This window comes from Puntigrus tetrazona, chromosome 15 (genome assembly GCF_018831695.1).
Source record: "Puntigrus tetrazona isolate hp1 chromosome 15, ASM1883169v1, whole genome shotgun sequence".
Lineage (NCBI taxonomy): Eukaryota > Metazoa > Chordata > Actinopteri > Cypriniformes > Cyprinidae > Puntigrus > Puntigrus tetrazona.
Genome location: NC_056713.1, coordinates 4496488 through 4522980, shown reverse-complemented (window position 1 = coordinate 4522980; position 26493 = coordinate 4496488). Strand labels below are relative to the sequence as shown.

The 26493-nt window shown below is 36.6% G+C and overlaps 1 protein-coding gene across 1 annotated transcript in view; it reads right to left on the bottom strand.

The window, feature by feature from the left end:
- LOC122359318 (Down syndrome cell adhesion molecule homolog) overlaps window positions 1-26493 on the bottom strand; it is a 108422-nt gene that overhangs the window by 28979 nt on the left and 52950 nt on the right. Inside the window, 8 exon segments of the mRNA XM_043259627.1 lie at window positions 451-732; window positions 2969-3043; window positions 3046-3240; window positions 5941-6237; window positions 7480-7755; window positions 8317-8404; window positions 8406-8596; window positions 10753-10899. Of these exon segments, the coding sequence (XP_043115562.1) occupies window positions 451-732; window positions 2969-3043; window positions 3046-3240; window positions 5941-6237; window positions 7480-7755; window positions 8317-8404; window positions 8406-8596; window positions 10753-10899 (1551 nt within the window).

Here is a 26493-nt window from a genome sequence, read left to right as displayed (position 1 = left end):
TTTGTTTAAATATTTAGTTTTTCTTATCAGTTTTGTGCATTATTGTTGAATGTTACACCTAATGTTGTTAAATTAATGCATCTTTGGTTTCATATGTGTTACCGTGATGGTGTTTAGTGTCACACACTATTGTGTGAATGTATATGTTAATATTTCAAATCTTATTGTTATAAGCTTTGGCTCATCATATGGCTTTCCCATCTCCACCTGCTTTTGGTGGTTATCAGTGTATTACAAAACATATTTCAGTACTTCAATAGGTTGATATATTAACATTATATCAGTTAATTTTAAATTCAGCAAGACCTTTTTTTTACAGTAATTTTACACAGTAAAATTCTGGCAACTACAGCTGCCATTTTACCATAAATTTTTGAGATACAGTGTACAGTGAAAAGATTATTGGTAAAAATGTGAATTATAACAAGAATAGCTAAATTCATCTCAAACCTTTAACGATGAGCTGTATACTGTGTTCGACGACGGCAGCAGCCTCGTTACGGGCAATGCAGGTGTAACTTCCATTATGAATTTCCGACAGGTTTGAAATGCGTAATGAGCTGGTAAAGTCTATGTTGTCTATGGTGACACCCAAGCTGGCGTTGATTGGTCGCCCGTCTTTATGCCAGGTTATAGACATCGGCAGGTCGCCGGATATGACAACGCAGGGGATGAAGACGCGCTGACCGATGGAAGCACTCTGAGAGTCGGAGTGTTGGATCAGAGGGGGCACTGAGAGAGAGTAACACAAATGCTGTTAGAAAGCTGTATAGTCCCGAACAAAAGAAACAATGCAACTATAATTGAAAATGCGAATGTATTATTGTTTGATTTAGAGCACGGCTATGACAGTACGTTTATGTCTCTAGTCTCCTTGCATCAAATACAGAGCTAGATTCATATAACCTTTAACTAAATGTGATGCAACTTCACGAAGACACGCTACATGTAAAATAAGTGGTTGGTGTGTACTAAGCAGTTGCGACAAACAGCTCAGAACGCGCTCAATATGGGCTGGTGGACAGAACATATGTGATCACACATGTACAATTATCTGTGATTTGCAATAATAAGGCTCCAGTCGGCCTTCATAACAAGTCATTACAGCTCAGAATCTAGAGATTTCACAGAGGAGGAGGCATAATGTGAACTAATGAGAGAGAAACAGAGCAAAGAAAGACAAAATAAAGAAGACTATAAAAGGGCTCTTTCGTCTCCCAGTAAATTCGGCATAATGCGTTCCCCGGGGACCTCGCAAGCATGGTGCTAGTCAGCCTGTCGTGTTTGAGAATCAATGAGTTAAAATAACATTGAAATAAAGCAGCACTTCAGCGCTTATTTAATTCACAACAAAATGGGGATAATGGACTCCAGGGAATCCCTTCGCACGCTTCAGAATTTTAAGCATGAATGGAGCAAATTAGCTAACTCAATCACATCAGGGGTTTTTTCTGTCTTTATGACTTTGAACTCACAAAAACAGATGTTTGCTTGGTTGTTACGTAACAACGGTATCAAATATTTGCAGTATAAATGCATCTAGTTTAACTAATAACAATATAAACGTCTGCGTTTTTCTAATTGGCGCTTAAACTGTGCATTGAGGTAAAGAGTGTCCTGGAATTACCATAACCATGAGACTCTATAAAAAGTGTAATATATATGACATGATCTCTTTTGCACATGCAGTTGATACACCTGCTCATATTGATTATGTGGTATATTTTCCTCTCCGTAGCAAAATGAATGAAAAAAACAAATAATAAAAAGTGTTATATATCTCTGCCCGGCATTCAACTGTTTCAACATTCAACAATTACTATTATGCAAAAAAAAACCTCTCTCTCACACACACACTTGTTGTGTTTCCATGTTTTATGGGGACATTCCATAGGTGTAATTTTTATACTGTACATGTTATTGCCCTACACAAACCCTTCACCTAAACCTACCCCTTACAGGAAATTACTGACATTTTTACACTGTCAAAATATTGTATCCTGTATGTTTTATAAGCTTGTTTCTTTATGGGGACCTAAAAAATGTGGTCCATTTATTACATTTGGTACCCATAATGTAATAAATACCAGGTGCACACACACACACACACACACACACACACACACGTGTATATATGTAAACTGTTGAATATGGGCTGAGATATATCTTTTTTTTTTTTTTTTTTTAAACTAACTAAAATGTTAATTTTAGCAGTCACTATAAAATATGTTTTTATACACACACACATCCACACACAAATAAAAATAATAGGATATAAAAAAAGACTTAATGTTTCCAAAGAAAAATCTAATTAATTCTTAACATTCATTCATAGTTAATTTGGACTATTTCATAATAATTGTAGGTATTTATTATTGATATTTTACATTATATTTTTACATTTTGCGCATTTTCATGTACAATTTGCTTCTATAATACTACAATCCAGTAGATATTGCTATCTTGCTAATAAAGAATACCTTATTAAAGGTTTGGTTGTTAAATGGCTAAAGGTTGAAATGGAGTCATTTTAATATCTGTCTGTATGATTGGGAATTTCCATCAAGTCACATTAATTTGCTGCATTGAACAACAAAAAGCTGTTTGGTTTGAAAGTGACTTCATTGTGAGCAATATCAAATTGCTAAACTACCAACAATGGGACTTTTTTTGGCCCGTGAAATATCGCTGAAATGATGTGACAGCACCATATGCCAAAAGCCTACTCTCAACTAATTTTTTTTTGACATTCCATTCTTCTTTTATAAGGCCTGACCTTTCCTTAACAAGACTCATGATTAGAGTTGTCTTTCATGCATCTCAGAGGTCGTGGGACAAGTGTGCCAAGATAGTTTAAGGGTTTTAATGCAATGCGAATCAATAGATTGAGCAATAGTGATACCAACCTAAAAACATTATTAAAATCTAGCATTCTTGCAATGGCTGACTTCCATTTAGGTGGCAGTACCTTTCACTGTCACATGGACGCTCCTGTGAATTTGTTTCTCTGGATCCACCAACACGTAGCATGTGTACTCCCCTCGTCCGAATTTTGCACATTGGACAGCTTCAGCGTGCCGTTGTTCTCGAAGGCACGTTGGCGATGGTTAAACGGGAGCAGGTTGGAATCCTTATACCACTTAATAGAGTAGTATGGGTAACCAATGATACGACAGTGAATGTACGTGTCCCTTCCAGCGATGGCAGTGACATTTTTCATTGGTCGAATACTGGCAGGACCTGTTGTGAAAAAGACCTATCAGTACACCAGTGCCTCAGAAAGTCAGCTGAAAGGCTTATGTATTAAGTGTCAATAATTTTGTTTTCAACTATTAGCCAAATATTCTGAACAGATCCACCGTGAGCAGTTAAACTAAATAACTAACAATGATTTGTCCTGACTTCAAAGCCTTGTGGAGGGATTTACTCCTAAAATAAAAATTCACTTATCATAAAAATCACCCTCATACTGTCCCAAATACGTATGTTGTTGAATTGAACGCAAACAGGGAATTCTCCATAAGTCCATTTCAAAAAAATATGTAAAACTGATAAATCGATGCCTTCCAAAGCAAAGCAGTAGGTGTGCGTAAGAGAAATACTAATGTTTTAAACGTACGTATACAGTATATGTTTATACAAACTTTAAAATACTACATTTTAAAGTTTATATAAGCACTTTGTGAAACTTACGTGAGAACTGAGAACTATGTGGTTCTGCTTCACTTCTCACACGAGTTACACCAAACGCTTATCACGTTGCAAAACATGCAGATCTTGTATAAAACTGTCCAGAAGCGCTGGTTTATAAGTTTCAAATATTAGTATTTTGTGCACACACACCTATCATTTTTCTTCATATGAAATTGATTAATCAACTGGAGTTACCATCAGATTAGTTTTAGATGGTTTTAAAGCCTATCCACTTGCATTATATAAACTGACTGATGGTTTTTAGTATTTTTTTTTTCAGAGAGTCTTTTGCATCTGGAATGACATGAGGGTGAGTAAATGATTAGAGAATACATTTTTTTTGAAGAGTATCCCTTTAAGCCCAAGCAGAGTTTAACTTTATGTAATGGAGCAAAACGCAACATCGACCAATGGGAGGAAAGGCAGTAGAACTTGACAGAATCGAATACAAACAACTAATTCCAACAAACTAAATGGTGTGTTTGCACCAAGCAAAGCTATCATGCCAACAAGAGTTATCCATTACCATTCATGTATTTACCATTCATTCCAATTCTTTTCCAAATAAGGAGGAGTATTTGCATTAAGTGCAAAATAGCATTTGATAATGTAACAAATAATGATATGTCATTTAGCTGCACTGGTCCTATTAAAATAGAAATCATTTATCTGGGCTAAACTATCAATGGTGAGCTCTTTGCAGAGAAGACTGTTGGTGTTTTATACACTCTTTAAACACAAACTTAAACTTCAGAGTACAGTAGACTGCTACTTTAAAATAACACTACAGGGGAAAATGCTTTTTGATATACTAGTTACAGCATCTGTCAGCTGGGGCTAAATGGCTGATACTAAGCAGCCAAACCTTGACCCCTTGGTCTGCACTGATAGCAATTAAACTGCTGAATGTTGCAGTACTGCGAGCCAATAGAGTGCAATAGTCTGGTTCCGGAAAGCTCTATTAATTTTTAACAATAACTTATAAACATTTCAAGACAATCCTACTTCGCGTTGTTAAGTTGATGGTATATGCTTTAGCTAAAGCAAATTTTTTAAATAATCACGTTGGATATTTACATTGGTGGCGAAAAGCAGCCCATGATGCTGTACATTAAATGTATGGGTGTGGCGAGTAAATTGAACATGAGTTTGCGGAAATATTTACTCCCATGAAGTACTGCTTGATGATGTAATCGATTTGGCCTCACCATACTACGTCATAATACGTAAAATTTGTTTTAATCCACTTGATTGTAAAATATATTGCTTTTCTAGATAAAGAGTTTTCTCTGTTTTTTTTCAATTATGTTATTTGCACTGTTTCAGTGGATTGAGTACACAATATTGTGCCAGTCGTTTTGTCAGATTTTCATATTTCATATTTTTTATTTCATTTTTTGCTTCAAATAAAAGTTTGTAATGTTGTGATTCACCTCGTAGCTGGCAAAGACTACTTTAAAGTCCATCTTGAAAAAGGAATGGAAAAATCACTGGACATTGGGAGGCCACTCCATTTTTCATGCCCTTCACATGCAAACATCACTCCATCTCTTTTACTATGATATATGTCATTGACTACACTGCATGAGTGTCCACGTCTGGTAGAACCCTTGAATTGGAACTTTCTAATCCCTTGATCACTTCGAATCAGTTTTTTGTTTACATTTTTCCCCTTACGCTTTAAAAGTGGAGTGGAACTCCTGGGAAGGCCACCATTCTGCAGTGTTTAACTTCAGCTCTAATTAAACACACCCGATCCAAGGACTTCAGACTTCCAGGCAAGTAAGTGTTTGGAACTAAACTCTGCAGGACACTGACATTCCAGAAGCAGGACTGGACACTCTTGCTCTATAGTATATATCTAGATCTTATAATATGCATTCCTACTCGACTGCAATAGCCACCGGGTAGACGGATCACAGGAGATCCACTGCCTTCACTCCCACTGCTTGTCTCCATACTCTCATTTGCATGAAGTGAAACTCTGCTCGTTGCTGTGCCATCAATGGTCACTGCTCAAATTTCATTGAAAACAAATCACTTCAAGCTGCTTCCTTGCAGCAAGCTGTTGACAATAATAACGTACCTTTTAGGAGACTGCGATTGCAGCTACAACCTAAGACAACAATTCCTCCTAACTCAAATTTTCGAATTTTAGAAAGCAGACAGTCTCCGAACAGTTGTGTAATTGTTGTGTGTGCTTGTGGTGTGGTGCGGGTGTTTTTGAGGAGCTGATCTGACAAGCACCTCTTACGTTTATTCGAGCCTGGTAGGAGACCGATCCGGCCGAGTTGTTGCAGGTGCAACGATAGACGCCCCCATCGGTGACCTGTGTGTGAGACACGTTCAGGTAACTGAGCACGTGGCCTTCCGTGGTGATGATGCGATCCATGCGGTGGTTGCTGTCTTTGATGACGGGGTCGTCGTCCAGCGTCCAGGTGACGGTGGGGAGGGGGGTTCCTTTCACGTGACACACCAGTGATATGGGTTCATTCGGGCTCACCACCTTCTCGCTGAAGGCAGAGAGGATCTTTGGCGTCCCGTCTAGAGAAGTGAAACAGATTTGACAGCTTTTTTATTTTTGCAAATGGTTACATACAGCACTATAACCACTTATTTAGTTGAAAATAAAGTATCAGTTCAGGTTACTGTGGGTGTAGGGAGGGTTGGGGTATGGGTTGTAGTAAAATTATTTTATGTTGAAAGAAAATTTACTTCCTTTCTGGAGCTTGGCTATGGTTATTCTAAACTGATGCTGCATAAAAAGAGCTATTTGATATTTCTTCAGAAGTATAATGCAAAATAATATGTCCAAAAAACATGCCATTAATATGTACAGTAAGGTACAGTAAGAACACTTAATGTAAACAGTGAGTGAACTTCCACATAATGTGTAAGTGCTATCTGATTAAATACACACAGCACACAGTACAGTAAACACACAGATAGATGACTTATTATAAAAGGTTAAAAAAAACAACAACGAAAAACAACAACCCCAGACCTAGCCAGACATTTCTTGTAAATCTTTTTATCTCTGTTTTTCTATAGCATGCATGGCACTCAACAAGATACAGCTGTGTTTTCGAGCTTACTGCTATTGAAATCTTTACTCTCTGATCATCCTGGCTTTTTTTTTAAATCATTATAGATTATCAATATCCTCTTCATGCAGTTTTGTGGCAATAGGAGACAGTTGCCTCAGCAACCAAGCTGAAGCAACAAATCTTTTCAGCTGCAGGGCTGAGTAGCAGTAGTCCAGCAAAGGGTTATATTAAAACACATGCACAGTTACAGTTACACATATGCTTCACGATCCAATGTTTGTGTAACATTCTACCCACTAAGATGCCTTTATCTGGTTGAAACCTTTAACTGAAATCCACCTAAATGCACCTTTCATTATTATTACTAGATGTACCCCTTACAGTAATTTGTGTGTGGTCCGGTGACTGGTTGCATAAAAATAGCAGTTAAAGTAATGGTTTAAAAAAGTTAATGTGTGTTTGTAGAATAATATAATAACAATTAATATCAAATGTATTATACAGCATAATAATATATTGAGGTACAATATATGCTAACATTTAGTAAATGCAAACAAAAAATACACTAAATTAAATTAAATTAATAACAAATTAAACATGACATTTAGAAGAAGAAAACCTGTATTGTATTTTATTGCTAAACATTTCACTTAAAATAATTAGCAATTACAGTGTGTACTTAGTAATTTAATACTAACAATTAACACAATTTCTTTTACTTCCTTAAAGTTGGACTCACCTTCCAAGACCACCTGAACTAAGTCTTGGGTGGACATCTTGCCATTTCGAGCAAAGCACTGATACGCTCCTCCATCGCTCTTGGCCATTCCCTCCATCACCAGGTTCTCGTTGTTGATGCCTGTTATACGTACATTGATACCCTGATAGATCTTCTCAGCATTCCTGTACCAGGTGATTTCATACTCATCAGAGCCAGTCACGCTGCAGAACAGCGACACCTGGCTACCCACGCTGCCTCTCACCTTCCGTGGACTCACCACTGCTTTCAGAGGCTCTGGAGATGCAAACACGCATACATAGGCGATAGTACACTACATTTTCTAAATTGAGTGAAATTGACTACATCATAATTTACACACCGCAGTTTGTTGCTAAAAAACAAATCACCTAATTTGTCATTTAAAAACTTAATTATTTATTCAGCTTTGGATTATGCACAAATCCCTAAGAATGGTCAAAAGCACATAAAAACCCCATAAAAACTACATGTTAAACTGAAACCAGACAACACTAAATACTAAGCACTGCTTTTGTTCGAATGCAGCAAGTAAAGACTTGTTAGTTAATAGCAGCCCATTCACACTTCTGTGCTGACTAATGATGCTCATCTTAAATTTCTTGGCACACGGCAAACACAATTTAAATTTTAACTGCTTATAGGTATCATTTACATAGATTGTTTTGGTTAGCAAAACAATAGTGAAAAGATCTTTAATCTGTCAAAAGGACTTATCATGAAAAGTTTAAATACAAACCTCTAGGTCATTCAGAGCTTGGAATTAATGCGAATAATGGGAATGCTATGAAGGTTAAATACTGTCACAAGATATCTTACGTTTGACCACCAGCCGTCCGACCACTTTGGCATTCCCGAAGCTGTTCCACACCTCACACACATAACTGCCTGCATCGCTGGGTCGCGTGGGCCTCAATGAGCAGGCCCGATACACTCTGGTGGTAGCGGCTGTCTGATTCTAAGGGGCTGTTGTCCCTCAGCCAGCGATACCTGGGTGTGGCGTGACCGGATGCTTTACATGGGAGCTCCACTCGATGACCCACCATAACCTCCCTCCGTTCAAACCCATCCAGAATCACTGGAGCAGAGTCCACGGGTTCTACAAGTGAGTGAGAGAACATACACCTTCATTATCATCATTCTTTTATCCTGAATTGGTGCTCAATTATTGGGAACAGTTATTAAAAATGGTTCTCATTATCATCAGTGCTAAAGTTCCCCTATTATGGTAGTCCCTAACAACAGGTTAAGAGGTTTGCGAGGCCCAAAAAAACTTTGATTTTCTTATAACATTCATTTATTTTTACACTATTTGCTCACCGACTCCCAAACAATTAATTTAATGCTTCATTTTTCTAAACCCCTTTGCGTGACACTAATGTGCGGTGATTGGTCCGATTGATAGGTTTCATTTAAAGCAGTTTTTGTGAGCAATGCTGCTTTTGTGTACAGCCGTTACCAGGAAACAGCTATTTTTAATGCTCCAAAAGTGACCTAGTGGCAACCAGTGGGTGGGCAACATACTTATATGCTAATGTTTCATGGTGACATCAACATGAAACGACTTAAAGGATCCCTGGGTATAATGTCTCTTACTGAAATATGTAGTAGAAAATCCATAATTGGTTTATGTTATTTAAAAAATTCACATCATTTTATACATATTTTGGACTGTGGTTGGCACCATTATTCTGATGACGTATAATGGTTGCACTCGGTGAGCTACTGGCGTTACCTGTTGCTATTTTTACCGCATCACATCTTAGGACTTGGAAAATAAAGTATTGATATAATGACCACAGTGTACAGGTGATGGATATAGGTGTAGGTTTTTAACCAAATGCCATATCAAGCATTTCCCCCCACAAGGAGTCTTAACACTATGGGTATTGTGGGAAATCCACTCTGAGGAACTCCTTTAGTGGTCTCCGTGTAATGATAAGGGTGGGTATATTTACATTTTGCCATCCTTGCATAGCATTTCTTGTCTCAGCCATTTGTAAGCTGCTTTAGTAACTGTGTTCTACTAAAAGAGTCAAAGACATCAGAGCTAAAGTGGAGAGAACAAATAAACTGGTCTTTAGGAAGTTTTATTCATCCATAGGCATCTTCCTATTATTTTGACTGCCTCTTATCTCTTGGAAAGCAACTAGAAAAGTCATACATTGCTTCTGCCTTTCGACTGAAAATTATAAAAAACCACACAATATGGTATATTATCATTATTTTATTTTCTGAACTGTATATTATAATTTAATTCATTGGTTTTCTACTACATATTTCAGTAAGAGACATCATTTGCGTTACATATATAAATATAATATAAATGTCTCAATACCTGGGGATCCCTTTAAGATTTGTTTTAATCAAGTCATTGTTTAATCGACAACAACTTTATACAAAGGTAACTTTCAGATTCAAAACTTTGCAAGGTGTTTTCGTTCACTTAGAGATCATTTTTAAAAATCCATAATAGAGGCACACAGTTGTGCGGCCATTTCTAAAGGACCATGATACACTAAAGACATGCTTCTGAAAATGCAGCTTTGCCATCAGCAGAATCAGAATAATTTTAAATTGTAACAATATTTCACTATACTTATATGTTTTTGATTCAATAAGGTACCAGATACAGTGCATGATCATGGAAGTAAACTATGACACTAATTACATATAGAGATGAATAAGAGACCACAGTAAATGTAATTTTTACAAATATCTATCATGCTTGTCCTCGGTCGGTCTCTCCCATGACATAGAATAATCTAGACTAATTAGTCTCATCATTTTCAGTTCAGGTGATTGACTCAAAACAACCTGGCTGCAGATCTGACCGTGAGCCGCTACAAGCAAAGATTAAATTGTGAATTACAAATTATATACCATTTGGTCCTACCCAGCGAATACAATTGAGATAAATGGGAAGCGAGACCTGGTTTGCTTGAGAGGTCTTTAACTAGCTTCTTAAACGGTTTAAGTAAAAATGTTTATGTAAATAAAAAAAATGAAATGGAATTAATGGGAAATTAATGGAAACTTGTTGCATTGCATGTAGTAGAGTGATTATTTAAATTATACTCTAGAACAGTCTCTTGCACCTCATTGCTGAATCATTTTGTTGTCGTTTTGGTTTACTTTTTCATATTGAATTTAAAATGCGAAATGTTTAAATAATTGTCGTGGGAATTTTTGTGTGCTGGCATTTATCTTTAGATATATGAGATAAGTCGTGACAGCAACACAAAGGACCCTCACCTGATAAAAGCAGTCGGGCACTGTTGCTCTGTCTGGTCTCCCCTGTGTATCGATGCCGCGTGGTACAGCGATAAATATTCACCGCGTCCTCTGACTGCACATCCTGAATATACAAGGCCCCCATGGATGTAATAAGATATCTTGGTCCTGAAAAAAAAGAACAACATATTGCGGTCAAAATTGCTAAGCCCAATTAAAAGCAGATAAAATAGCCAAGTTATTTGACTTCATATTCCATAAAAAAACAGATGCATGTAAAACATTTATTGCTTTCTTAAGATAAGAGAATGCACACGTGATGTCTCTTTGAAGCCGGTGTTGGCAGACCTGAGGGAGCGGGGTATTGAACTATTGGACATGACTGTTTTGCAACTGAGCCAATCGCTCAGTCGGTCGCCCAGAGCTCGAAACAGAAAAAGCGACTGCAGCCGTTCTTACAGTTCACGCATACACAGCTGGAGAGACGTTACAATTATGACGGTTAGCTCTTGAAATCTTATTCATTTATTTTCAGGATTATATCGCGTTCACCGAAATGACTGCATAAATGGACACAAATTACTGTGATGTTGATGCGTACCAGATGAGAAATGGATCTTGTGGCGCACAGGGGTTGAAAAGAGAGAGGGAGACAGACAGAAAAGGAGAAATAGAGAGTCTGCAGCTATAGCAAGCATTGACCTAGTTAGAAATGAGAGTCCAGGATTTGATACCCTAGAGGGGGTTATAGCTCCTAGTTTACATGCAGTCGTCTGAGACCTGCTACCAGCAGTGCAAATGGAAACTGGGAAAATGCATCTGTGCACTGTTGTTTCGAAAAGGTTAAAATTAGAAAGGGTGGCAAAGGGAGGGGGTTTCCAGCACGATTCTTAGATTAGCTAAGCTGTGTTGTGGAATTTGAGGATCACATAATTTCACAGCTATTTCATGGTGTTTTGTAAATGGGCCCTTTTTTCACGAAGCCATGATTCAGATTACATATGTGAGAGCTTACACACTTTTAAATTCAAGAGAAACATTTTGGTCTGACATATAGAATAGAATAGAATAGAATAGAATAGAATAGAATAGAATAGAATAGAATTGAATAGAACATTTATTGTGACACACCCATGTCTGGTAGAAATTCAAAGACCACACATTTACACAAGCACCCTTTTTTTGACACCATCACACACTGTTTAGATGTATTAAATGTCAAGTCATGTGTACAAATACACACACTGTCATTGAAAACACACACACACACACACACACACACACACACACACACACACACACACAACAGAAACACTGAAAGTTGGACTACAGATACATTTTGGGTCATGTTCCTCTTTCACGTTTTGCGTGGTTGACATTAATTGTATCATATAAGTCACAACATGTTTCTGATAATAAAAAGAAAGAAAACTTATAGTCAAAGAAAAGAAAAGAAAAAAGGTTTTATGTTTTTTTTGCTCATATAGCCACATTACTGGTATATGTGTAAGATATATTATTTAGAATTAGATTCATTATTTTTGTCTTTTCATTTCAGAAATGTAATGCATTTCGTGGACATGATAATTATGAAATTAAGGCTAATGTCATGACTAGGCTTATATGGAATCTGCATCCACATTATTCTTTTTTATTTAATTTTTTTTTTTTTTTGTATGTTACAAAATGTTCAATCAATACTAACTTTAAGGATTATGCATCGTAATCAACAGAGAAAATGTCTTCATAAAAGCCTACAAAATGAAAAATTTACAAGAGGCACGCAAGTTGCCGAACAAAATAACCTAAATATAACTTCAGGATCATCTTAATTGACCGGCTAACAACATATTTAACTCCAGTGTCGTCTGCCGGTGCTCCACGTGGGTGACAGAAGGCTGGACAACATGTTCCCAGCTAATCAATGTTAAATCCAGGATCCAGACTGCCTGTTCCTCAGGGGATGAGAGCACTAATCAGGGATGATTAAGGTCAGAGTTCCTGGTTAACCTGGACTTGGATTTCTCCACCCGCTCACCACACGCTCCAGTCACACGGCCAACGCGAAACCATACAGCGACGTGGTGTTTGAATACAAGTGCCAGGACATCATTTAAGGACTAAATGAGCAAATCTCCCGAAACGTATTAATACCATCTTTCCATCTTCCATTTTGCAAAGTCATCAACAAGAAAATGTTGAAATAAACACTGTAGTTGAACGCATATTTATCATCCGATTTATATCATTCATCCTTTGTCTTTCATTCTTTTTTCTCTTTACTCTTTTTCCAGCGCCCTTCTCCAATTGTTAGCATGAATAATTCATTTGCAGTGCAGTCCCAGTAGTGCACCAAGACACAACACAATAACCTTTTCCACTTCGCAACCATCTCCAAAATTTGTCGAAGGCGACATTGAAAAATACCTCAGATGTTCTGGGTGTATAAATGAACTAAAAGCTCACGAAGTGTGGTCCCACAGTTTTCACCATCGCATCCTCGCAGAGATATATTTGTTTCATAACTCTGCTGTTTGGCCTGCGTTTATGGTCTTGTGTCATTCATGCAAACAGACAGCCTCTCATATTTCCTCCATAAATTATTGAATTTTGTTGCAAACCATGCAAAAAAAAAAAAAAAAAAAAAAAAAAATGACCGGCAGCCACAGAAATGATTCATCTATATTTCAAAAGGATAAATACATTGTGCATGATGTGCCGTATGAAATAATCATGCATCTGAAGTGAGGCTGATACTGCATTCTCTGTGCATGATTTGCCGTGGATGCTGGGTTAGTCAACAAATAAATTTGCTTTCTTAATTCAGGTTGAGTGTAATTTAAAGCGAAAGTTTCTGCTTGGTATTTCTGCTGCAATATCAAAATAAACACAAAATATAATGATTGATTAAATGCTCATAGCAGTGCAGATCTGGGCCCGAGCAAGTCATTGCCAGAAGAACTTGTGCTCCCACAATGCAACTGTTCCAACTCAGCAGGGTGCCTGGCTCGAGAAAGCAGTGTACGTCTCTTTCAAAGCATGATAATATGAATTCAGAGGCCTGTCGTCTCTGGACTAACAACAGGAGATTTCTGTTACATGCTGGGAAACGGTGGAGAAAGCGGGAGCATTGAAATTCATTTCAAATCCAGTGGATTACTGCGCACTTCTGTGGGCTAGTACTTCAAAAGCGCGCACAGGATGAATTTCAGACAAATCGAAATGTCTAATTAGCCACTAAAACCGTGAACGTAAAGGCAATAATTGATTCTAATTTATTCTAAAGAACTGAGATATCCCAAAATTCATAAAAACACAGTATACATTGCACATCGACAGCGGCAGGTATCAGCGATCGGATAAAAAAAAAAAAAAAAAAGCGGGAATCGGTAGCGCAGCTCTCATGATGGTTTCATTGATATTATTAGCGGAAGTGTGCAAGCTGAAGAGGAGAGCAAGAGCAATCATGACCCAATTACAGCGCTTGCTCAACTAGAGCAATTAACACATTTATATCAAATGAGTTCAATTAGTGAACCAGGTCCTCTCGAATGCGTTAAGAGACAAGAGGATATTCTGCTGTGCTAAGCATTGGCATTTAGCGCAAGATAGCATATGCTATACCCCGCAAATATCCAGTGCTGACTCAAGATTCTTGCATTTATGCAACATTCATACATTTTTTGAGACAATATCAGGTTTCTCTAATCAAATTAACCGAGGCCATCAGAAACAGAATTTTTCCAAAAAGGAGCATCGCATTGTAATCTGGTTCTGACATTAAAAAAATTATTTATTTGTCACACTGCGCTTTATTTCGTCATAGTAAAGTGACTCCACCCCTACTAACATATTAAAGCATTACTTTTATTGATATACAACAGTATGCGTCTCATCGTGTTATTTCAACACGTTAATTATGAACACACTGGTTTGTAGTGCAAACTATTTTACCATCTCTTCATCATTTATCTATAGCTAATGAATCCCAGAAGCCTCTCCCATATGTCAGGAAAAAGGTGGATAAATCATTTGTAATCCATAAAATGCTCAGATACGTCTACAAATGCTTGTGTTTTCAGCTGGCGCAACGTTTTTAAGCGAATAGTGACATGTCAGCAGGTAGCGTACATGAGGACTAATCAGACCTCCCGTAAGACTTGATATCAGATGCACAGGCCCCCGGATTTTAATAGGGTCTGTTCTCAGCGATTACACTCATACAATTCGATCAGTGCCAGATAAGTATCAGCATCTGAGACCAATCTGTGGAGGGGAAATTAACACTGATGTAATAAGTTCCATTCATCATTATTAGAGAGACACACTGACAGCTAATGTCATCGTAACCCCCATAAAGCTCACAAGCACACATCAAAACGAGTCGCTAAAAGAGCATGTGTGGCTCTCTGTCCCAACATCATATGCAGCAATAACTAACTGTAAACAACGTGGCTCCACTGCACCAGCTTCCAGATCTTTTCCCAAAAAATATCATTACGGAGTGTTTATTTACACTAAATGCAAATAGCCTTGACGGCAGAAGCTATTTACATTAACTCCTCCCACTAACATGAGATTAAATAAAAGAATAAAAGAACAGAATGAGACAGCATGGGATTCATTTTAAAACCAACTCATTTCAATGACTCAGAGTCAACTCTTTTACACACGTTTCTCTTTTTGCGGTATGTTTTCATTCACTTAGAGCTTAATTTTCCAAAAAACGTAATTGGGCACTTTAATAATGTAAATTAAAAATATATTTACAATGCATTATTACTGCATACTGTTTCGTAATGTGCTACATTATAAACCGTTACGGAAGTGCAGATAATTGCAACTCGTTGCAATGAAAAATAATATAAACAGAATCTTTAGCTATCAGCACTTAGCGTGTAAAAGTGTATCGCTAAAAATACTGTTGTTTTAACAGCGTAAATAGAACCCATTGCTGCTGCCACTATATTTATGTCTTTCTGTTACTTGTGTAAATAATTTATAATAATCTGACATTATTTGTGCTCTTTGATCGGTTAAATAGTAGAAGTTATTATTGCACCACATGCACGTCGTCATCATTTGTGATTTTTTGCAACAAAAAAAACCCAAAAAACATATATACATATAGATAGATAGATAGATAGATAGATAGATAGATAGACAGACAGATAGATAGACAGATAGATAGAATGGCTTGATATTTAATGTGGGACTGTTTATTCAACCAATGAATGGCAGATGTGGGAGTGTTTTGGTCACCTGTTTAAAGCAGTCCTGTTTCTTGCACTTTCCCTTTGTTTGCTGCAAACAGTCCAAACACTACACACTTCACCTTTAAAGAAAAAGGCATCATAGCAGGAACAAGCAGAGGCGAACTGAGGGTATAAGTTTGTGTATGTCGAGAGAAAGTGTAAGCAAATGACACACATGGCTTCATTATACTGGAGCTTGTTAAACACTACCTGCAGCCTGAGGGCATGTCCATCTCCCTGGCCAGCTGCCGTCTGTCTGACAAGAGCTCAGCTATTTCCAGATCTGCTGTAAACCCCGCTACCTGACTGATGCGATCATATGCCCAAGAGCTTTATCTCCCTCATATACCTTCTTCCTTCAGTGTCAACACTTACTAAAACACCAAGGTTTGTGGGTAGGGTGGCCAGGAGGTGTGCATCATCTGGAAAGTTTTCTGTTCTGTTTTAAACAATATATACAACAACAGTAAAGAAAGAAACAGTTGGTTCATGCACAAAAAAAATGCTTATAGCTTCACACCGACGGCATCACAAGAAGCGTCACGGCATAAACATATGTTGGCGCACTTTTTTGCGAGACACGAAATACGTACCAACAAGCACATCACTGCAGTTTCCAAAAAAAAAAAAAAAAAAAAAGAACACTAAAGGCAGTAAAACTCTGACACATTATATTCCTTTTCACGCAAATTCACAAGTTTCTATTAAAAAAAAGTGTCATTTTCACACAGTTACTAGAAGAATGTCATATTACGACTTCAAAATTAAATAATACAATACAATAATAAAACCTAAACCAATGTTTAGGTGTATTCTGTGCATCATTCCACTTTTTGTGATGTTTTATCAGAACATACATTCGTGATGATACATTATACCAAATTCAGATCTTTTGCAAGTTTTAATAATATATCGCCTTCTCGTTAAACATTAAAGGTTTACACTTATTTAACATACACCTGCTAATCACAGTGAACTGAGACCTGACTACAGCACTTTCTAAATACAGGAATTATTTTTGCAAAAGTTAGCAGCACGTTGATAAGTGATTAGATTCATGTAGTTACTCAAACTTCCCCAGGTCTTACTAATGAGCTCACGGAATGCACTTTATCAGTAGATTGGTTTGACAAGATACGGGGTCAGCTCCATTACAAAAGCCAGGAAAAGCCTGTAAAAATTGACTTAATTTTTAATTGAAGAGGTTAGAGGGCATTTTTGAAACAATCAGTCTATTTCTGCACTTACTCTATTGTAGCTTTTAGCTATACAGTAGCTGCTCTGCCACTATTTCCTTTTCCCTCCTTTCCAGATGATTAGTCCTCTTCTTCTCAACATGTGATAATTACTGTGGGCAAAAATATCTTTGATGGAGCCTCAGAATTTCATAAGAGCACACGCGGTCTGGAGCAATGGTAAGTGAGAGAAAGGAAGTGAAAAAACTACAGATTTCTGTGTCGTGGCATATAGTCGTGGAGTGATATTAAACTGTGTGATGTGTGACATTAACCAAAGGTCACTTCCAGAATCATACAACAGCTGGAGGAATGCACTTCCCTCTGGGGCTTAACATGTAAGATCTGCTCCAGAATCAAGTCAGCTGCCCTCGCTATACACTGCCTGTACCTGGGAAGCTAGCTTTGAAGTCAGCATCCTTATTGTAAAGGCATCCATGGCGATTGATCTAAATTTTCTCATGAACGCACAAATCTAACAATAGAGATGTTGTTAGCATGTTGCTAAGCTAGCAAAACTATACACCAGCACAAACCATCTTTTGGCATTAAAACATTACTGTCAGGAATCGTATTGAATACGCATTCGTAGGATTTGCTTCCCTTACAGACACAACATTTATGGGAGGAGATATTGAAATGAATCGCGCAACTCGTTTGTGAATTTGTCAAATTACTGGAATTTATGCCATTATTTTACGCCCCAAAAATATCTTGAACATACGAACTATGTTGGGCTTGAAATGGCTGCAATTATGGTTGCTGGAGGTCGCACCGCAGAGAACAGACGGTAGATGGAAAAAGATTTTTTCCACATATATTAATTTATTTAGAATGGAACATTATCTAAACATAGTTTGCCAAGCCATTTTATTTTTTAGTTTATTTTAGGAAACAAAAGATGACTTGGAACCCTCAACTAGGAGTCGCGCAATTCCAGTAAACCTTCTTTTTTCAACGTCTAGTTCATTTCAAAGTACTGTGGCTAGTTGCGATTCATTTTGCCCTGTGCTTAGTACATTGTGTTGGTTGATATGTAAATGAGATGTAAATGAGATTTGCACATTGTTAATAACTGACGATCCTGAAGATCTGGAATACATGGCAGGTTTCATTGGCCAAGGCCCGCCCATGAGGTCATTTGACTGACATGTCAAACAAGTAATCACAGTTCGTTTCATTCAGCGTCATGTGTCGGTTAGAAATGTCGCCACTTTAAATATTTCTCGTACATTTAAAAAAAACAAGCCTTTAGTTGATCCTTATAAGTGCTCGTTGTCACAGTTGTAAACACAACGGCTTTCTTCTTTCGTGAAGGGATCTTTGTTTCCTGGCAGAATGTTATAGAAAGCGACGCGCGCCGTCTTCCAGAAACCCTATATAATTGAACCAATCCGATGATGACTTTGAAAGTCCTGAAGTGTTTCAGATAAATGTGCCATATGCATCAGACACTCGCTCAAAAGTCTGTGGGTGTTACGTCTAAGGTCGAGACTAGGAAATCACCTGCAGAAATTTAAATATCCATCGTTACTGTTTTAAAATTGTGCTCTCGAGCTAATTTACCCTGTTGAGTAAAACTGACCCCAAAACATTGTTACATTGTTTCCCATCTGAGTTTAAAACTGGTTAGCGTGTCCGGTAGTTAGCAAAGCTTAAAAATCGATAATAGCTGAATAAAATGATTTGCCTCATTTTCAATGAATACTAAAAACATATAGATCATTTAGAGATAAAAAAATCTACTAAAGCCAGAAATTTACTTTCATTATGGTGCACTTTTGGTGCACTGTTTTTCCCTATATAGTTTTATATGGCAACTAGGAATACCACCTGTGTTACAAAAAAACCTCGTTAGTTTGCAAACGGCTGGTAAGTCCCTACCCAGGCAATTTTCTGACATAGAAGAATCCAAATGAAGCAATATGTTGCTGGATTTGCACAATTGTATCCATTTTATCTCTTTGCCAGCACTTAGAGTTGGCCAAGAGTTAATGAAAGCTGCTAGTGGTCCAGACTCTGTACAGGCCACGTGGTCACACAATGCCTAATTTCAACCTCAATTTCCCCTCAAATGAATGGAGGCCCACCCCCATGCTCTCTGCCTGCCTTTTAATTGGCCTGCGTTAGATTCGCGCCATTAAACCACCGCTGTTAATACAGAGCTCCCATTGGTCTTTTTTCTTCTTCCATTTGCTTTGGCAGAACCCCAAACCTTTTTATCGCTCATTTCCACACAGCATTCGCCATGAATATTTAACACTTCAGGCCTGTGATTCATAATACAGTGACATTTCCTTCTTCATGACTCAAACACATAAAGTCAATAGTGTTTATAGATGTTTGATGTTTTCGGTTTCGTTTAATAAAATGACATTCAGTGATATTCAAAATAAGCAATCAGCCACATGTGAAACTGCAATATAACCAATAGCTGATTATTTCTGTCGCATAGCAGCTTTCTGTTATGTCAGGCAATATATTTATGCTAAAAATTGTAAATGATTGCATTTAATGAATATGAATGATTAAAAAAAGGAAAATGTGTGTTTAATATTTTGATTATACAGGAAACGAGTCTTACATGTAGTGCTTAAATCTATTATACTTTGACATTAAAAGGTATTAAATAAGAATTATTTGAATTATTTAAGAATTGTATTATTAAAGTGAATCAACAAGCTCTTATTTATATATGTTATGTTTTTTTACATTTTTAATATTAGTAACTTTGTTGTTTTTATCCTTAACAATTTATATAAATAAATAAATAAATATATATATATATATATATATATATATATATATATATATATATATATATATATATATATATATATATATAAAAAAGAAATTATTATATTTTATATATATATATATATATATATATATATATATATATATATATATATATATATAATTTTTTGATTATTTTTGTACATCAAGTAAAACTTGAAATTTCTATGATATTAGCTCTAGTTTTAATTAACTATACTAACTACAGATGAAGAAATTTTGTAAAATCATATTTTGACTGAGGGGTTAAGAGAGAGAGAGAGAGAGAAAAAAAAAAAAACATGGTAAGGAAAAGAATCACCTGCTAAGATTGAGAAAAGCATCTGAGAGAGTAATAATTAGTCACCACTCCTCACTATTCCGAACAGCACAGCCACTGAAATTGACAAGTATCAGCCGCAGCGGTACGAGGCCTTTGAAATACTTCACATAAAATTCACAATGCCCCTCGCTCCCCCAGAGCATGTTGTTCAAGATGAAAGACTCCGAAACTGTCCGCAACCCCTCTTCCCGCATGAAACAGAGACAATACTCCAGCCGTTCCCCACTGCATATGTTTATTCTCCTCTTTCATCTGTCAGTCTCTCTAAAACTCAAACACACGCACGGCATATCTGCAGCCGGTATCATGTTTTATTGAGGCGCTGTGTTATTGGCAGCGTGGACTTCCTTTTCAATGTAGCTTGTTAGTGCTTAATTACAGCCAGCAGGATCAATTATATGCAATCTGCGTTCATTTCTATGTGATTACCTCACCGAATCAGAATCAAGCTGACGTGAGAGCACACAGAGTAAATCCGTCTATCTCTATGCACTTGGACTCCATCTTGCAAGCTGCGCAGGTTAACGTTTCTTCATTTGGCTGGAGCTACAGCTCACTTGATCCAGGTCTCATCAGCATCCCACTGTTAAAGGCGATGCGTGTAATTTAATACATTCTTGTATAGCGGTTTAATGTGCAAAGACAGTGATAAAATAAAAGGAGAGATATTTCAAAATTATAATGGGGGGGAGGGGTTCTATATTTCTATATAAAGTTATATATTTAAAATACATTTCATACTAAGTATAGTTTAAAATCTATTAATCTTTACTGACATGTAATGAGATACTTAATTTGGCGTACTGCTAAAAAAGCACATTTCTTAATATTAAGTCTAAAACGTGTTTAAATGTCACTTTTGATTACTCTTTGAATAATATTGCTCTTTAAATGCAAAATATTTAAAGTGTACCTGAAGTTATAGCGTCCCTTTAGCAGAACCGGATATATTAAGCATATCTTTATTTGTACTTCAGCACTGCTTCTGTATAATTAAAGTATAAAATTAGCTGTTCCAATTTAGCACGCTAAAAGTATACCAATTTTGTATATAAAAAGTACAATTGTAGGGCATTTTATTAAAAATGTAATGAATTTGTAGCATGCCTGCTGCATGCATGAGATAACTGTATTTTAAATACATTTAAAAATATGTATTTGTCAGAGAAAAGAGAGAAATTAAATTATTAACATGGTGGCTGTGGAAAAAAATGTATCTACTGAATCAATATTAAAATTCAATCCGAAATAAAAGTATGATTTAAAAATAAAAATGGGGGAAAAGCTGAAGTACTAAAATTCTTAACATTATTTAAAAATAAATGAAACTAAATAAAAATATATTTTTAAAATGACAAAAGCACATAACAAAATTATTTTTTATTATTATTATTATTATTATTATTATTATTTATATTATGTAAGCATGATTTGAGCTAAAGGAACTAAATCTATGCTGCCATTGAATTTTATTGCATATTTGAGATACATTGCTGTTACATAATCCTGATAAAATAGTTTATAGAACATCAATCTTTCCTTATTCTAGAATTGAATTATCAATGTTAAAGCGCTCTGGAGGAACTGATTAAATTAACCATTGATTTACATGTTAAATTTGAACACTAAATCAACTTAAATACATAAAGGCACACCAGCGAAATAAGTTTGTGGATAAGATCAGGTATAAATATCTCTTAAAGGTAACAACTGCATGTTAAGGCTTGTTACGGTGTGTTTGTGTGTGTAAGAGAACCGGGTTTGGATAATGCAATGTATTAATATTATAATTATTATTACTGGTTTTAGTCATATTATAGTAGCAGCGGTATTTATATACCGTAAGTAGTTAGCTTTTAATTACCATTGAATGTTTGTGATACTGAAATCATAAAACAGTTCACATTTATTTTCGATGTTGCCAGCAGCATAGAAACTACGCTCTTCACCTTTAAGATCATTTTAATTTTTCTCTTCCAAACACTCAGCAAGGCTGATTTCAATTCCTCTAAAAGAATGAAAAATGACTTTGGCCGCATGTTTTCATAAAGAAGTTCTTAACTGCCGCAGGCTGATCTAATTACAATCTTGCCTCCAGCTATTTGGTTTGATCTAAGTGTGCTTTTAACAGCGACTGCGTCCTCTCTGCATGTACTTATGCAAATCCCAGCGGAGCGCATACTCGCGCAGACAGCCGAGATGAACACGTCTGGAACACATCTCCTGCCCCAAACCACTGTCCTCCTGACCGCCTGAGACGGAAGCACAGTTATGTGTGATTATCAAACAAAATTAGCGCTGTTTAATCATTCATAGCGGCGCTCTGTGCGATCTCTGTTTGTGCAAGGCTGCTATGAATTAAACACGGCCATCAAAGACTCATTTAGCACCATTTAGAGACAGAGATTCTGCTAAAAACAAATATGACTTAAACTGCAGGATTACGGCAGACACCCAGGGGCGCTGCACGGCCGCCGTGAATTGCAGCTTTAATATTTAATATTTACAGTTTAATATTGGCTGTGTCTATTGCTGTGTGGAACGGCGACTTATTGCTCAGGGTTGTACAGCAAACGTTTCATATGACTGCGGATGTGGAAACAAACACGCAAACTGAAGAATCAACAACCAACGCTGTTATTCAAAGCTGACGATGCCTTGTGTATTCTTATACTGAGACTGACTCACCTCGATAATAATAATAACTTTTACAAACATATGCGTACCAAACCCATCCGACGGTTAAATCGGAAAATGCTCCGCTTCTGAGAGGACGACGTACATGGCTATCCTGTGTAAGCTAAAAAAAAATGCACCAAAAATTTCAAGACGAGAATCGGTTACTGCTGGACTTGAAACTTATTTAGCATGATTCAAAGTTTGAAAATGAATAAATAAATATGATAAAATTATGTTTTGCCTTTTATATGAATATCAATTTGCTTTTTGGAAAGTTAAATGGTGTTTTTAATATTTTTATTATTATTTTATCTCAAGCGAAAATTTTTACTGGTTTTAGTTTTAGCTGATCGTGATATAATAATCTATAGAAATAGTAGAAGAAAATGATTGTTTCAGCAGATTAAAAAAACTGTATTTGGGTATAGGATACATTTTGTAAGAGAGGTAACGCGGTGTCTGGAGGCTGGGCAGCCTGAACTTAACCAGAGGGCTTGACCTTTACTTCAGCAGTCCATGTTGAATATGCACCATCAAAGTGACTCATGCATAGCTGCTACAGCTGTGCTGTGACACCATGTTGCACCTTTTGAAAATGAAAAGGCTAGGTCGCTTAGACCATGCAGGACACAAGGTTAAGCGTGCTTGTGTTGTGCAGAGATCATTAAAAGCTCTTCGCCCATATTCTTCAGCCCACAGACGAGGTCAAGGATGCCGCTGTATAGTTAATTCTCAGCCACCCATCTACAGAAGCTTCTCGTAGATGCTGGAAATATTGGGGCTCTTCATAGAAGCTCTCCAATAGAGGAGGCTTAAAGCACTGAGAAGCGGTGTAGACGACATTATATTGTTCTTTTTCATGCGATTAATCATTCAGATGTTTCCAAAAATCTTTCCCAAAATACGCATGCACTCCAGTCCTAAGATATAGAAGATATAGAAAATGTGCCTTGGTTGAACCAATGTTGCTGTTATTTCGCAACAAGATGTTTTCTGTAAGTATGCAAAACTTGCTACGCATGAATGGACACAAGTAAAATAGTATGTAAAAATAATTGTACAGTACATACACATGTTACCTTTATCAATCATTCAATCAATCAATCAATCATATAGCGATTTTAAGATTGTATAAAAGTACTGAACAGTATCAAATAGGAGAATAGAGTGATAGTCATGTATAATGACGATATTAAACACTTATTTTTTCATTAAATGCACAGAAGGTCTCTAATCAAATCAACGATGATCGCTAGAAATCATTGACCACGACTAAGCAAGCCAGAGGCTTTACCTTTATGATAAAACAAAACTTGACCGTTCTCTACTATTTTCTTCCATACCGCAAACAGTACATTTAAGCAGTTGGTAGATGCTTTCAAGACTTTTTTTTGGTCAGTCATTGCTTTTCCTGGGAATCGAACCTATGCAGTTGTCGTCGCCAGCACCGTGCCGTACAGTCTTAGCCACAGGAAGGCACTCATATAGAGTCATTTCCGAGGCATTAACTCTTTTTCACACCAGAGACGAGTTACGTCTTACTGCGAGTAGCGCATATTCACTTAACAATTCAAATGGGGTGATTTCCAGCATTAAGATCCTGTTTAGCAGCCGTGAGGGAGGTTTGCTCACGTGACGTCTTCCCCGCAGAATTGAGATTGTCTGTGCACCGGCAGAAACGAGACACTTCAAGCTTTGCACGCTGCTTAATTTGATCTACTTGAGATTGCGACTTCCTACACTTGGTGTAATTAACGTCTGATGTGACTAATTAAGTTGACGGTGAGAAAAGAGGGGTAAAAATGGAAAAGAGTCTTAAGCCCCAGTCTTGGTCCGTTTTCGGAGCCGAAGATGGCGAGGATTGTAAATATTGTCCCCGTTGACTGATTACACTGAACGGCTTGTCGCGGAGTCTTTATGAGGTCGCTAATGAGAGCCACTGATGACAGTCTGCCTGAAACGATTGAGCTATATGAATCTCCGAATCTCAAAAAGCCATCTATAAATGAAATGCATTATGCCGTGCTCCATTCAACTCAGAATTTCCAACGGCCTACTTGGAAAAGTGCAATGAGCTCCTCTTCAGATTGGATGCTTGTGCTGAAATGTACAATTACGTTTAGCTGAAACGTGGGTGTGCGATATCAGGAACACGGGAGCCAAGGGAGATCTATGCAGTTGATGATAAATGTTCGTTTTTCAGCAAATTTCGACCACAACCTGTTTAGCAAGCATTAGAGACAGATATATACGTATACATATATTTTGCATTAATAATCGTACACCTACAAAATTTCGTTACCCTTCATTGACATCCTACATCTGATTTTGAACGGCATATGCTATTATTCTTTAGCTTTGAAAGCTACATTTTTGACATACCAACCAATATAGTTAAACGCACATGTGTTACTCTTCCATTATAGATAAAATGCCAAGGACGTGACAGATTTCTGCTTGTGTATTCTATCTTGTAATAGCTTTTCAGACAAGTAAAGTCACGTAAAGTGTCTTTAATTAAAGCTAATGTAATTGACCATGCAAACCAATAAAACACATACTGCCCCTGACTCTAAATCGAGGGAGGGAAGCCTCACTTGAGATGTAATATGCCCTAAGTGTTGTGTGGTTTAACACTTCATTTAATCATCGGCCAAGTTTATGTCAGGCATCAGCTTTTTTTCTTACTATTAATGGCAGGTTGGCCAAATTTAGATACAAATTTAAATTCCAAAAAAATTATTGCAAATAACAAAATAAATCTGACCGTTCATCAATCAAGCCTTAGCATTTTCTAAAAGAAAAAGGAAATGTTTCATGAAAATGAACAATAGCAGACTAAAAAACAAAATAAAACTGTTGTTTATTGCAAGATTATTACATTTAAGATTTATGCATTGCGACTGTGTAAACAGTTTACATCTATTTGGACTACACAAACTAAAAAAACTTGCTGTGATGCATATTCATAAAAAAAAACTTGCTGTGATTCATATTCATACATAAATGAAACAAGAAATGTACGAATTCTGTAGTACTCAAATGTAAATACACATTAACCAAGTTTAAACTGTGTACTACCTAATAGTCTAAATGAAATATTTTTTTATTATTTTAGATGCATTATTTATATAATAACATACCCAAAACTTTCGATCTCATTTGTAGTAAACGATTAGTACTTTTTCTTAACCGTGTTCATCATTTGAGTGTATTTGTTTTCACGACGTTTTAAACAGATTTATGCTCACTCTAAGCAATTTGAATAAACTTATCTTGAAAATGATTAATTTAATAAAACCGAAATAATTTTTTTTTTTTTACTCGATCTTATTCATTTTTTATGCAACACAACAGCACAAATCTTCAATTTGGGCCTAAAGTTGTAATTCGAGGAGCTTTTCAGTTTTTGTTTTGGGTCATTGCTTTATATCCAAGCAAAATGCGAGCCCTGGAGCGAAACCGTCGCGAGCTT